Source organism: Gopherus flavomarginatus, chromosome 8 (genome assembly GCF_025201925.1).
Source record: "Gopherus flavomarginatus isolate rGopFla2 chromosome 8, rGopFla2.mat.asm, whole genome shotgun sequence".
NCBI classification, from domain to species: Eukaryota; Metazoa; Chordata; order Testudines; family Testudinidae; genus Gopherus; species Gopherus flavomarginatus.
The window spans coordinates 66,751,200-66,766,735 of NC_066624.1; the positions used below are offsets into that span (position 1 = coordinate 66,751,200).

General features: G+C 43.3%; 1 protein-coding gene across 5 annotated transcripts in view; it reads right to left on the minus strand.

Moving 5' to 3' along the window:
• The window catches only part of SAP130 (Sin3A associated protein 130), a 33,513-nt gene extending 22,315 nt beyond the window's left edge, over positions 1-11,198 (minus strand). For 2 of the 5 annotated variants that reach the window (XM_050966239.1, XM_050966237.1), the window contains exons 1-5: positions 11,065-11,198; positions 9,942-10,059; positions 7,795-8,030; positions 6,640-6,798; positions 4,824-4,935 (exon numbers count right to left, since the gene is read on the minus strand). In XM_050966239.1, coding sequence (XP_050822196.1) covers positions 4,824-4,935; positions 6,640-6,798; positions 7,795-8,030; positions 9,942-10,053 — 619 coding nt within the window. In that variant the 5' untranslated portion in view covers positions 10,054-10,059; positions 11,065-11,198. Of the gene's footprint in view, positions 1-4,823; positions 4,936-6,639; positions 6,799-7,794; positions 8,034-9,941; positions 10,060-11,064 lie in introns of those variants that run through there. The other 3 variants (XM_050966238.1, XM_050966236.1, XM_050966235.1) reach the window with 2 other exon arrangements.
• Positions 11,199-15,536: the final 4,338 nt, after the last annotated feature.

Below are 15,536 nucleotides of genomic sequence, written 5' to 3' on the forward strand. Positions count from 1 at the left end.
TAAATAATGACAAATTTTGTAAGTGCTCGTATACAGATTCTAGATGTTTAAATACTAAGATGGGTGAACTTTAGTGACTGGTATTAAATGAGAATATTGATTTAACAGGCATCACAGAAAATTGGTGAAACAATGACAATCAATAGGACACAGTAATACCTAGGGCATAAAATATTCAGGAAAGTCAGAGTAGGTTATACTGCTGGGGGAGGGCACTACATGTGAAAGAAAGCTTAGAGTCAAATACAGAAAAAATGTTAAACAAATAACACTGTACCTAGAATCGCTATGGATAGAAACTGCATGCTTGAATAATAAGAGAATAGAACTAAGAATACACTACTGACCACGTGAACAAGATGATGACAGTGATTGTGAAATGCTCAGGGAGATTAAAAAGGCTACAAAAACAGAAAACTCAAAAATAATGGGGAATTTCAACTATTCCCATACTGACTGGGTACATGTCACCTCACAACAAGATACAGAGATATAATTTCTAGACACTACTAATGACTGCTTCTTGGAAGAGCTAGTTCTGGAACCCACAAGGGGAGAAGCAATTCTTGATCTTGTCCTAAGTGACAAGAAGTGATTGTAACTGTACCGCTCAGTAATAGCAACCATAATATAAATTTAATTTAATATCCCTGTGGGGGGGGAACACCAAAGAACCCCACCTCACTAGCATTTAACTTCAAAAAGGGGAACTACACAAATATGAGAAAGCTAGTTAAACAGAAATAAAAGGAACAGTCACAAACAAACTTTAAAAACACCACAATAGAGGCTCAAACTATATGTATACCCTAAGTGAAGAAAAATTAAAAAATAGTAAGAGGAGAGGGAAAAAAGTCACCACGGCTAAACAGAGTAAAGAGGGGGTTAGAGACAAAAAGACATCCTTTAAAAATTTGATGTCAAATCCTACTGAAGACAACAGAAAGCAGCATAAACTCTGGCAAGCAAAATTAAAATGTCCAGTTAGGCAGGCTGAAAAGGAATTTGAAAAGCAACTAGCAGACTAGAAGATAAAAAAACTAACAGCAAATTTTTTTTTTCAAGTACATCAGAAGCAGGAAACTTGCCAAACAATCAGTGGAGCCACTGGACAACTGAAGTGCTAAAAAAAGCACACAAGGAAGACAAGGCCATTGAGGAGAAGCTAAATGAATTCCTTGCATTGGTTTTCACTGCAGAGGATGCAAGGGAGATTCCCACACCTGAGCCCTTCTTTTTAGGTGATAAATCTGAGAACTGTCCCAGATGGAGGTGTCAATAGAGGAGGTTATGGAATAACCAATTGATACATTAAGAAGTAATAAGTCACCAGTACCAGACAGTATTCACCCAAGAGTTCTGAAGGACTCATATGACATTACAGAATTACTAATTGTGGTATGTAACCTACTGATTAAATCAGCCTCTGTACCAGATGTAATGCCAATTTTAAAAAAAGGCTCCAGAGGCAATCCTGGCAATTACAGGCTGGTGAGTGAAATTTCAGTACCAGGCAAATTGGTCTTTTGTAAAGGGAAATCATGCCTCACCAATCTATTAGAATTATTTGAGGGGGCAGGGGGTCAACAAACATGTGGACAAGAGCGATCCAATGGACAGAATATACTTGGACTCTCAGAAAGCCTTTGACAAGGTTCCTCATCAAAGGCTCTTAAAGTAAGCAGACATGGGATAAGAGTGAAGGTTCTCTCATGGATGAGTAACTGGTCAAAAGATAGGAAACAAAGGATAGGAATAAATAGTCAGTTTTCACAGCGGAGAGAGATAAAAGGCAGAATTTCCCAAGGATTTGTACTGGGACCTGTGCTGTTCAATATATTCATAAATGATCTGGAAAAAGGGGTAAACAGTGAGGTGGCAAAGTTTGCAGATGATATAAAATTACTCAAGATAGAGATCAGCTGTGGACTTTACTAAGAGTTACAAAGGGATCTCACAAAACTGGGTGACTGGGCAACAAAATGGCAGATGAAATTCAGTGCAGATAAATCCACAATAATGCACACTGGAAAACATAATCCCAACTATACACACAAAACAATGGGATCTAAATTAGCTGTTAAGACTCAAGAAAGATTTTGGAGTTATTGTGGATAGTTCTCTGAAAACATTTGCTCAATATACAACCGCAGTCAAAAAAGCTAACAGGATGTTAGGAAACATTAGGAAACAGAGATAATGAGACAGAAAATATCATAATACCACTATATAAATCCATAGTATGCTCATACCTTGAATACAGTATGCAGTTCTGGTCACCTGATCTCAAAAAAGATAAATTAGAATTGGAAAAAGTATAGAGAAGGGCAACAAAAATGATCAGAGGTATGGAATAGCTTCCATATGAAGAGAGATTAAAAACTCTGGGATTGTTCATTTTAGAAAAGAGACAACTAAGGGGGGATATGATAGAGGTCTATAAAATCATTAATGGTGTGCAGAAAGTAAAAAAGAAAATGTTTTTACTTCTTCATATAACACGAGAACCAAGGGTGGCCCAATTAAATTAATAGGCAGCAGATTTAAAGAAATATAAGGAAGTACTTCTTCACATAACGCACAGCCAATCTGTGGAACTCATTGCTGGGGATGCTGTGAAAGCCAAAATGAGGACTGATTTAAAAAAAGAACTAGGTAAATTGATGGAGGATAGGTCCATCAATGGCAATTAGCCAAGATGGTCAGGGATGCAACTCCATGCTCTGGGTGTGCCCAAGCCTCTGACTGACAGAAGCTGGGTCTAGATGACAGGAAAGGGATCACTTGATAATTGCCCTGTTCTAGAGCATCAGGCACCAGCCACATCTGACAAAGTGGGTATTCACTCACGAAAGCTCATGCTCCAAAACGTCTGTTAGTCTATAAGGTGCCACAGGATTCTTTGCTGCTTTTGTTGGAAAACAGGATACTGGGCTAGATGGACCACTGGTCTGAGCCACTATGGCCATTCCTATGTTCTTATTTTATACTTTTAGTTTTCATTCTAGTGATGCAACTTCGAAATTAGGGTTAAGAATAATGATACTCAAGGGATAGAGAAGGTTTTTTTTGTAATTAGCAATAAAGGCCAAAAAATCCTAATCTGCTTTGTTGGACCTTTTCCAACTTCTTACATTTAATAATGTTATTTCATAAATTTGATCTTTTTCAATTGCAAACTATTGAAATAAGTGAGTAGGAGTAACTGAAATAGTTTGCATATTAAATAAGTGTGTAAAAAGTGACCGGGCAATTCTGTTAACCTATCTCCATCTGCTGAAGAACAGAGGAAAGATGGATGCACAATAAATGGAAGCTATTTTTAAAAACACCACAGCAAAATGCATGGCATCAGTTCAGTAATCTGTCTATTGTTTGCTGTACCAAAATTATCAGACATCTACAGTGTGAAAACTAGAATCAGAAAAACAATTTAATCACCCAAAACCTCAAGCATTTCAACAGCAATTTTAGTTCATAGAAAAATCAACTGTTTGTGTTTGCAAGAGGATCACAAACATAATAATTCACTCCAAATAGTATGCAGTCAAATAATTTGAAGGGACACATACAATTTCTGCAGATTTCACTCAATATTACCTAGAGTGAGTAATTTAACAGGAAGAAAATATGAACAAGATATTGGAAACAGACAGACTGAAAAAAAAATAAGTATTAAGTGAAAATACAAAGAGCAATTGATGTTAAAGTGGGTTCCCCAAAAGGCTCAAATAGACACAAATTAAATGCTCAAAAAACAATGACAAAAATGGGCACATGCAAATTCTTCCATATGGGCTGTAAAAGACTGCAAATACAGCTACACGCTCTTTCCCAAATACTTTAGTGAAGTACACTTTTGCACACTCAACATATTGCATACACAAATATAGGATCACTGAAAGTGCAGTACGCCCAGAGTGCACGCTCTTTAGAGCGTTATACCTATTTGTGAACGAAAATCACTATTAAGAGTATAGAGCAGTATTTTTTTTTTAAATTAGCTTAAAAATTTTAGATTTCTTTCTTGAGCAACTGCATAATATTGTGATCTAAACATACCAATGCTCCGTGTAAGTACAGAGGAGAGGGACATGGAAGCAAAAATTTGGTAGGTGTTTTTTTGTATCAATCTGATTTTACCTAAGACTGGAAGCCCAATTAATAGACCTTAAAAATAAGCCTGCTATCAGAAGCCTGAAAGACAAATTATCCCTCAAATAGCAATCATGCTAGCTGACCTGGTCTCTCCTCTTAAAGTGACCGATGTTCTGCTTTACAAGCTACAGAAAGAGAGGCTAAATAAACCACAATAGCCAAAATCACGAGAGAAGAGACAAAAACCTACACAGCTAGAACAAACAATTGTCTCAGACACAAGTCTGAATGTGCACCACTCGACACAGTAATACACCTTACTACAGAATAGGAATGATATTGTGGCGGACGGATAGGAGACAGGCTGCAAGGCATCGTAAGCAACCAGGAGCGAGCAGTGAATAAACTGTGACATTTTGCACAATAGACTTCCCTAAACTAGGCCATGTTTTCTAAAGTACACCACTGTTCTGCCAGCACAGTGTTCAAATAGAAGATGGTGCTGATACCACCATGTACACCTGCACTAGGCAGTTTTAGAAAACATAACACTTAAAATGCCAGCAGCAACCTGGAGCCCTGTCTACATTAGCATTCTTACTGCTAGAGTGATACCCAAATTAATAATAGTGGGAAACTTTAAGGGAAAAAAGAAACTAGTGTAGATGCAGCCTTCTTGAGCAAGTGAGAAAAAGAGCCATTTTTACAGCTCGCATTGACTTCACCTCGGGGTAAGTGAGAAGCTCCAATGTGTAAAGGGGGGCCAGGAGCACTACTTCGGATGATAGACATCTGAACATTTGTTGCCATGATATGGTGCAAGTTACTGGGATGTCCCTGCAGGGAGAAAAAAAAAAGAAAAAAAAAAAAAGAGGATTCCATGAGAAATGTTGCCCAGAGAGAAAGATCACAGGTAACTGCCCACGTTAAAAGGTCAAATGCAGCAACAAATCACATTTAACAATTTTGTGGAAATACACTAGTACGCAGAGGTATTAAAAATGAGAGGGGGGTACAGACGAACATTTCTGCAGGATGAAGCTGCAGCCTCCTTCCATTTTCAGTGGAAACTCTCAAACACACATCTACTCAGGCAAGTATGTGTCAGTTACCAATTTCTCTTTCCCTCCAAGTCACTGTCCCATTTCGATTGGGCAGGTGGCATTTCTGCATCTGGTGATCTCTTTAGACAGTTCCTATCAAACCATTCAGCAGAATTAACAGAAATATGGGAAACTGAGAAGAACTGCAACATATTAAATTAACTCCTCATATTTCACTTATAACTGCCTTTCCAGACATATTTAGGAACGTCACTTAAAAAGCAGTAATTGATGTGATTCCCTAGTAGGTAGAAACACCTACCCTAAAAATTCATGAACAGTATTTGCTAATCAGTTACAAATAAAGTTTAGTAGGTACCACACATTACATTACGTTAACCTAATGGTATTTCACTTGCTAGAGCTGAGTATTGTTTCTGGTAAACGAGTTTTGAAATGCAAGAATCAGGAGTGTGCTTTGGCATTAACTCCTTGGCAGGCATTCACATCAAAGCCTTGCCTACGCTCAGAGCTTTCAGAAGTTCTCCACTATTGGTCTGGTGTGGGACAGCACTGGTGGGGCTACAAAAAGCAGAACTTGTATAAACTAGTTGCTTACCAATACATCAACTGGACTTGCTCTGAGTAGAGCTAGACAACAAGGTGATCAAACAAACAAACAGCATCCGTTTACACTAGCATGTCCGTTGGTAGAGCAGCAACAGTGAGAGAGTTTAAGAAAATGCTCATTATTTCAGTCTGCTTGCAGGTCAGTACGCTACCACCTTACATGTTCTGTCAAATGGAGTCTCAAAACTAAAACTAGTATCTTTCTAAAAGAGTAAAATGATAGCTTCACCTTTGCAGAAGAAGGGATTGTGCTTTGTTCTGAAGAATGGGCCTAAATCAGATTTCTTCAGATTTATCTGGCCCCAGCTTATTAGACGGACCAATGGAGATGCAACCATCATCTGCCTAGGGCAGTGGTGGGCAACCTGCGGCCTATCAGGGTAATCCACTGGCAGGCCGTCAATTTGTTTACATTTGCACGGCTGCCCACAGCTCCCAGTGGCCGCAGTTCACTGTTCCCGGCCAATGGGAGCTGTGGTGTGGGCCGCAGGGACATGCTGGCTGCTGATTCTCGCAGCTCCCATTGGCCAGGAACAGCAAACTGCGGCCAACCATGCAAATGTAAACAAACTGGCAGCCTGCCAGTGGATTAGCCTGATGGGCCGCAGGCTGCCCACCATTTGCCTAGGGTTTTAATGGGGTGAGGCCCTATGGCCCTTGCTTCATCTCCCTACTCAGCTGCATTTTTCTTATGGGGAGTCTGCTCCCATCTCCACACTCTCTTGGTGGTTACTAATACTTTGGGGAGAAATGATGGACTAGTTCATCCCCCTCTCAAGATCTCCCTGCTCTACTGATGGTTTCTGGACAGAGGAACTTTCAACCAACATCCCACTTCAGTAAATAGCAAGGTAGGGAAAAAGGAAACCTGTTGTCCACTGATTGTTGCCACAGGAATAGCTGAGGCTTGTGGGATACTGCTTTCCATGGTTACAGTAACCTGCCCAGGAACCTTGGTAGGAGCTGACATTGTAGAGGGTGGAGCAGGAGCAATAGGCCGGCTGGGCATGGTGGGCTTCATAGGAGGCTGCAAGAAACAAGAAAAATAGTGACAATTCAATATGAGGAAGTAGAGACCTCTCTTCAAAAATCACAGCCTGGTGAGGTTTGCATCAATAGCGCTAACAGGATGTGTGTGTTTTGGCAGGCAGGGAAGAAGCATGGGTCCCTTTCAGCTGAGAGAAACTGGAAGGAAGCAACTCTTTTGGCTAGGGTGGTGTCTCACTGAGGACATTACTTAGCACAACAGAACCCCGATCATATCTCCCAGAGTGTCTAGATACACAGAACACACAAACATCACAAATACAGACAAAAAGCCAAACAAGACAGACATTAGTATCCTGATTTACTTTTTTTAAAAACTTTTAATCTCCCTTTTCTCTTCCCTTCTTAGCCTTTAGATTTTCTGCACAACTCCTCTTCTGCCAATTAGATCTTAGATCATGTTTTGTTAAGGTTTAGATGGAAAAAAGAGAAAACGGCTGTAATCAATAATTGCTCAAGTTACAACCACCCCTTACAAAGGTCTCTGTCTTGTGTCTTTTTAACCTCATCTTCACAAAAATGATTCTGCCCAGGTGTAGGAATTGCCTAGTTTTTGCATGATTCTCCATAACTTCATTTTAATGCTCTATTTATATACACAAGTGAGTATCTCACTGACATTCTTTCCTCTCTCTTCCAGGAATGAATAGGGGGGTTGTAAAATTGACTTAGATCATCCTTAATCTAGGAAATAAAGTAAGTGGAAAGGTCACAAAATGTGGCCTAAGGGCTGCAAGGTTCCCAATCCGCTATCTGGAGTAGGGGTACCATACTGAAGAGGCACATATTGACAGAAGAAGAGCACGGAAAACAGCTGAATAAATAAAGCAATTTATAGAAAAGAACATTTTAGTCAAGAGGAGGTAAATGAAATACAACTGAAATTAGTCAAGAGCTGTTTGACTGAACTGGGAAAGTATTAACTCCTCTAGTGGCTTATTTGCATTATCAACTCAGTCATGATCCACCTCATTACCTTCATAAGTCCCTCTGAAAAGGAAAGTGGCACTGCTGGAGTCAAATGTGCCGGCGGAGCTGTCACTGTAACTGCAGCACCAGATTGGACCGTATGGTGCTGTGCCAACATCTGAACCTGTGGGTATGGCCGAACAACCACTGGTTCCTGTTTCTCTTCACGAGATTGTAGAGAGCCACCAGGACCCATGTGCTCTCTGGGAGCAATTTCTGACTCTCGATTAGATTCATCACTCACTGCTGAGGAAAGAAAAAAGGAACTATAAAAAAGAGGATAAAAATGGGTAAGAAGTATGCACTCTTGTCCACAAGCCCAGAAATGGAATGTCAGATGCACACATATAAAGGCAGTTTGTTTAAAACCTCCAGAACAAGAGACATTCACTGAATGTCATTATGAAAAACCTGCTTGAAAAACAAACGTCTCCAGAATGTCATCAATCCTCCTGCAAAGCATGCTCTGCATTCCTCTTAGAGCCCTAAGGATTATCCCCACACATCATGGTCTAACCCAAGTCACTCTCAAGGCACAATCATCCTTCTTAAAATAAACCTCTCACTGTAACTTCTCTTTAAAGTGAATAATTAAATTTAAATGAACAAAATAAGCTGATCAAGATCATCAGGCAAATGACTAAGGCATGGATTCAATGTAATTAATAGGCAGCAGGTTTAAAAAAATAAAAGGAAGTTCTTCTTCATGCAGCGCACAGTTAACTTGTGGAACTCCTTACCCGAGGAGGTTGTGAAGGCTAGGACTATAACAGCGTTTAAAAGAGAACTGGATAAATTCATGGTGGTTAAGTCCATAAATGGTTATTAGTCAGGATGGGTAAGGAATGGTGTCCCTAGCCTCTGTTTGTCAGGGGATGGAGATGGATGGCAGGAGAGAGATCACTTGATCATTGCCTGTTAGGTTCATTCCCTCTGGGGCACCTGGCATTGGCCACTGTCGGTAGACAGATACTGGGCTAGATGGACCTTTGGTTTGACTTGGTACAGCCGTTCTTATGTTCTTATGTAATTTTTTATTAAAGACTTCACTAAACGCAAGATTGTCCAACCACTCTATCTAATTAAAAATAAAAATAAAGGGTCAAAGTAAAAAACTACAACAATCAAAGCACAAAAGCTGCCATGACAGTGATAATTAGACTAAAATTGGAATTTCTGTCTTATTTCCATCTCATAAATTCATAAGAACACGGGAAGCTCAGTTGTAAACTGTATTTAAACATTAGTTATTATTAGGCAATCAAAACCTAAGTAGAATTTGTTTTATACTTAACTGTACAACTCTCAGAATCTCCTACCATAATTATGTATTTGAATACTAAAAACATACTTCCTTCCATCTTACTCTACAAGATCAGATTGACTTACTGCTGGAGGCATCAGTAATGTGGTAACTCACTACTCAGGCCCTGATCCTGCAATGAGCTCCAGGTCGAGGCAGGCATCTGGTAGCACAGACCTCATTGCAGAATTGGGACCTAAGACATCAAACACCAGTCAAAAGTTATGGAGATAATGAAACAGTAACAGGTACTTCTAAAGTGGGTTTGAAAACTATCAGACATATAGTCTCATTTAGCAAATAATTAAAGGAACATTGACAAATCAATTGTTTTTTTTTAATCCGCTTTCTGACAGTGTCCCTTTAATACATCAGTTAATCATACAGTTCTATTTATACATGATCATGGTCCATGTTTACTTCTGTGTGGTTTGCTCTGAAGCCGCTCCTTATAGTTCCAACCTATCTGTGATTTCTTTGCAGTTCTCCCCTCCCCAACGGAGAGCTCAACTAGTATGTCCTACACCAACTAGAATTTACTTTTTAGATAATTTCTAAACAGGGACTTGTGGTCAAAATGTTTTTGCTAACATTGTTTTCCTAAGGCAACTTGCACATTCCCAGCCCACACTGATCCAGTATGACACTTGAGGTGTGGAAGAAGAGCTTCTTACAATTCTTCAAATTAACATACCTAATTATATCAAAGTTTGAGTCATGTCTGTCCTTGATGTGTTTAAATATCCACAATCACCTCAATACAATACTGCTGAGCATGCAGAAAATTGTCTCAAAATTCCTCAGAATAAAGCTGCTTGCTAGGAAGAATGAAACTCCAATAGATGTCTTACCTGTGGTTGTTGGGTTTATCAGCCCTGTAGATCCACTGGTGGACATTGGGGGTGGAGCTTGTCCTAGTCCTGCAGGAGGGGCTCCAGAACGAGAAAACTGCTGAGAACTCATTTCCACCTGCACAACGTGAAGAATATTTTAAAGCAACGTAGTTCTAGCAGTATATTCAACGTACAATGCTAGAGCTGACACTGATGAGATTTGATCCCTCCCATGTCATCCAGGGTCTGAGGTGACAATTTGTAACACGGCCCCATAGAAGAATGACCATGAATTTTAATGAAAAAACAAATCTGGTTTGAAAGCAGACACGTTCTCGTTTAGGAATGGAAGCTGGACAGTGCCCGACACTTCCACAGTCCGATCCCCAGGAGCGCGGAGTTCAGCTGGGATGTGGATGAGAGAGACCAGATTTGGGAGCGCAGAGGGGTGTTTCTCACAGGGGCACTTCCCGGGGAACGCGGGCAGCGCTCTATACCCAGGACAGCAAGCGTGACCCCGTGGCTGTGCAGCAGCAGCTCGGAACATCTGCTTTACCCAGCCCGAGAGGGGGAGTCCCCAGGCACCCTCCGGCCTGCAGCGGGGACCAGCCCTGCGCGAAGGGCCGGGGAGCCTTCACATCAGGGACCCCGCGATAAACCGGCTACTCGAGCCTCCGCTGATTGGATGGAGTAGAGCAGACGACATCACTAGTCCTGCGCCAATCCAGGGTCACGCTGGGCCATGAGCCAATTAAACGCAGTTAAAGGCTAGTAACCTCAACCAATCGGAAGCCCGTTCTACTGATAAACTCACGAGAGAGCTAGCCAATGGGGTAAGAACCTACGGACCAATAGGGAGCCAGATAACGCCCCCTATTGCTGTGAGGGACGCGCAAAGCCCGGATGTTCACAAGCAATAAAGCGCAGCGGCCACTGACAAGCGGTTGGCAGCCGCGGGGCAGCTCCCCGCTAACACCCCCGGGGGAAGCAGCTCTTGGTCCCCGAGAAACCGCAGCCGGGTCCCCTTTCCTCCTTTCAGCCTCCAACGATCCTCTGCCGCCGGGTCCGCTGCGGTCGCCCGGAGTCCGGCTCCGAAACCCCTTTTCGGCTGCTCGGCCGAGCTGTCCCTGAGCTGGCCTACCTGCTGCCCCGCGCGCGATGGGGCCTAGCGCAGCCGCTTGCGGATCCGTTTCTCCCGCTGCCAGCGATGCTCAGACCCAATCTCTCCTTCCACCGCCGCAGCCACCCTCCACCTGATTGGCTCCGGTTGGTCCCGCCCACATTGGCGTATCCCGCCCAGTCTGCGCAGGGATAGGCTGAACGGAGACGTAGAAGAGGCTTCTGGGAAAAGTAGTTCAAACCGAGGGCCGCAGAGACAATCCTGCTAGAATGCGGAAGAAGGCGGGGCCTGCTTTTGCGCAGTGATTGGCCAAGACAGTGGCGGCGCGGGGCCGGACGGAAATATAATTTGGATCCAGGGTGGTAATGAGGTGATCTCGCGAGATGTGCATTTCGTGGAGGCGCAGAGAGGCTGGAGATGGGCTCCCCGTATCGCTGAACCTTCTTGAGCGTTGCAGACCTGTGCCTGGCACTGGAGCTTTGGCCTGTGCGGTGGGTCGCACGGGTTCCCATAGCTGCACAAGACTTCCTTGATTGGCACAGGGGCTATAGGCTCATACCTTACGTGAGCTCTTATGCTCTCCGGCAGATACCAAGCTGTAAACAGCTGCTCAAACAGTTATTTTTCATATCCTTAGTAACATTTGTAAAAGTTGATATAAACAAAATAGCATTTCAATAAAACAATCATCCCTGCATAATTCGTAATTCTACTATACAAATCCTTTAGGACTCAACAGAGAAATGTGAACTACTTTGCAATAGCATGTAAAGGGCATGGCTGTAGGAATGGGAGTTCGCTAGGTTGGGTTTGGAGGGGATGGGGATGCAGCTAATACATAATAGGACTTTGGCTCTTTTCATCAGTATACCTCAAAGTAGTCAGTGTCCTTATGTACATTTTACAGATGAGGAAATTGAGGCATAGGCCTGGTCTACACTATGCGGTTATACCGAATTTAGCAGCGTTAAACCAAATTAATCCTGCACCTGTCCACACAACAAAGCCCTTTATTTCAATATAAAGGGCTCTTAATATTGATGTCTGTATTCCTCCCTGACGAGGGGAGCAGCGCTCAAATCGGTATTGCCATTTCGGATTAGGGTTAGTGTGGTTGCATTTCAATGGCATTGGCCTCCGGGACCGGGAGCTATCCCACAGTGCATCACTGTGACCGCTCTGGACAGCAATCTGGAGTTGGATGCACTGGCCAGGTAGACAGGAAAAGCCCCGGGGAACTTTTGAATTTCATTTCCTGTTTGCCCAGCGTGGAGAGCTGATCAGCATGGACTGTACAGGAGATACTGGATCTGATCACTTTATAGGGAGATAAATCTGTTCTATCAGAGCTCCGCTCCAGAAGATGAAATGCCAAAGCATTTGAAAAAAATCTCCACGCAGAGGTCACAGCAGGGACTCAACACAGTGCTGCGTGACAAGTGTAACGGAAAGCCAAAAAATCAAATGGACGCTCAGGGAGGGAAGGAGGGAGGGGGGACTGAGGACTCCAGCTATCCCACAGTCCCTGCAGTCTCCGAAAAGCATTTGCATTCTTGGCTGAGCTCCCAATGCCTGAAGGGTCAAAAACATTGTCCCAGGTGGTTCAGGGTATATCTCGTCAATTTACCCCCCTCCCACCCCGTGAAAGAAAAGGGAAAAAAATCGTTTATCACCTTTTTTCAATGTCACTGTATGTCTACTGCATGCTGTTGGTAGATGTGGTGCTGCAGCGCTGAACAGCAGCATCCCCTCCCCTTCCTTTCCTGATGGCAGACAGTACAAAAGGCTTGGAAATCATCCTGTGAGTGCGCCTGTCTGGCCACGGTGAGGTCGGCTGGGGGCACCTGGGCAAAAATGGGAATGACTCCCTGTCATTCCCAGCAGACAGTACAAAAGGATTGAAAACTGTCCTCATCATAGCAACTGGAGGCTGAGTGCCTCACCCCCCGACCCCTTTCATGTCTAATGAAGATTCTGTACTGCCTGGACTATCATAGCAGTGGGAGGCTGAGATCCTCACTCCCCACCCCCCTTCATGTCTAACAAAGATTCTGTACTGCCTGGACTATCATAGCAGCGGGAGGCTGCCTCCTCCTCATTTTATCTCACTAAAAAGTCAGTGTTTCTTATTCTTGCATTCTTTATTACTTCATCACACAAATGGGGGGATAACTGCCACAGTAGCCCAGGAGGGGTGTGAGAGGAGGGAAGCAACGGGTGGGGTTGTTGCAGGGGCACCCCCTAGAATGGCATGCAGCTCATAATTTCTGCGGGATATCTGGGGCTCTGACTCGGAGCGGCTGTGTTTGCTGGTTCTCTAGTAGACTTGCCCCATATTCTAGGCAGGACTGATTCTATTTTTAGACAAAACATAAAGAAGGGATTGACCTGGGGAGTCATTCTCATTTTTATCCATGCGCCCCCGGCCGACCTCAGCGAGGCCAGCCAGGAGCACCCATGACAGCAGCAGACGGTACAAAAGGATTGATAACCATCATCGCCAATTGCAGACGGTACAAAAGGATTGATAACAGTCATCGCCAATTTCCAATTGCAGATGGTGATATAGGGCTGGTAACCGTGTCTGCTACCTTGCAAAGGCGAATGAATGCTGCTGTGTAGCACTGCAGTACCGCATCTGTCAGCAGCATCCAGTACACATATGGTGACAGTGACAAAAGGCTAAACGGGCTCCATGGTTGCCATGCTATGGCGTCTGCCAGGGCAATCCAGGGAAAAAGGGCGCGAAATGATTATCTGCCGTTGCTTTCATGGAGGAAGGATTGAGTGACGACATTTACCCAGAATCACCCGTGACACTGTTTTCGCCCCATCATGCATTGGGATCTCAACCCAGAATTCCAATGGGCGGGGGAGACTGCGGGAACTATGAGATAGCTATGGGATAGCTACTCACAGTGCAACGCTCCGGAAATCGATGCTAGCCTCAGTACATAGACGCACACCGCCGAATTAATATGCTTAGTGTGGCTGCGTGCACTCGACTTTATACAATGTTTTAAAAAAATGGTTTCTGTAAAATCAGAATAATCCCGTAGTGTAGACATACCCATAGAGATGAAGTGACTTGCCCAAGGTCACTCAGCAGGCCAGTGGCAGAGCCAGGAATAGAACCCAGATCTCCTGAGTCTCATCCCAATAATATGGGAATGTTGGAGTAGTGGAGGAGTGTCTAGAAGATTGGGGGGCACTCTGAAGGGTCTTAAATAGTTTGGTTTTTTAGAGATTGGGATGGGAACCAGGCTAGGGTTTGAGGGGCAGAGGTGGCTGCTCCTGTGGTGGGAAGGTCTCTGGGGTCCTGCAGAGTAGTGACTACTTAGAATATGTTTTAGTGACAATATAGGCACTTCTACCACTAATTCTGTGGTGCTACTGAGGATGTTGATTGTTGAGTTTGAGTTTTTCCCCTAAACTGCTGAGCCTCTATCAGGCTGGGTGGATTTTGGGTCCTTGCTATTCACTATTTGCTGGATAGCTACTGAGTCCTCAGCAATAGTAATCTGGACAGTAGCATCTGCATTGGGGCCCGATATATCCTGTATGGCTGCTATTCAAGACTTCTGTTACTCTGGTGTATTTGATCTGAGCGTGGGCAAGTTCGGCTTTAGCCTGTTCTGTTGCAAAGTCTGCTTAGGTGGCTGTTTAGCCCTGCTGTTGTTGGCTTTTACCTGCATACAGTCCAGCTCACTTCCATCTGGGCCTGGATAATATCCTTTCTGGCCTCATGTTTCTGCTAATGCATCTGAAAAACACTAAAAGGCTCTTCAATTTCTGGGATCTGGCATCTCCCTCCTCTTTGTTTGAAAAATCTTCCCATTTATTATTAATGAAGAAATAGGATTTACAGAAGCACAGTGCATTTGTATTTGATTTTTAAAGGCACAGTTCTGATTTCCTTGGCATGGTGCAAAACATCCTCCACTCCAAGTACCAATAAGCTAAATTTTTCCATTACCTGCAACAGGCAGTTTACAGGAATACATAGTAATGCAGATCTCAAGAGCTCTATAATCCCACACCTAGCTTTGCTGTTACACATTTCATAATTTGAGATATACCTATCTCCTAGAACTGGAAGGGACCCTGAAAGGTCATTGAGTCCAGCTCCCTGCCTTCACTAGCAGGACCAAGTACTGATTTTTGCCCTGGATCCCTAAATTGCCCCCTCAAGGATTGAGCTCACAACCCTGGGTTTAGCAGGCCAATGCTCAAACCACTGAGCTAACCCCCCCACCCCCCCCCCCAAAAAAACCCACTAAAAAACAGCCTGCTGCCATTAGCCCCCTCCCTGAGCTCTGAGGCTGCACAGTTATGTGGGTGTCAATTCCCACCTAAAAAGAACAGGAGTTCTTATGGTACCTTAGAGACTAACAATTTTATTTCAGCATAAGCTTTCCTGGGCTACAGCTCACGTCTTTGGATGCACAGAATGGAACACACAGACAGGAGATATTTATACATACAGAGAATAA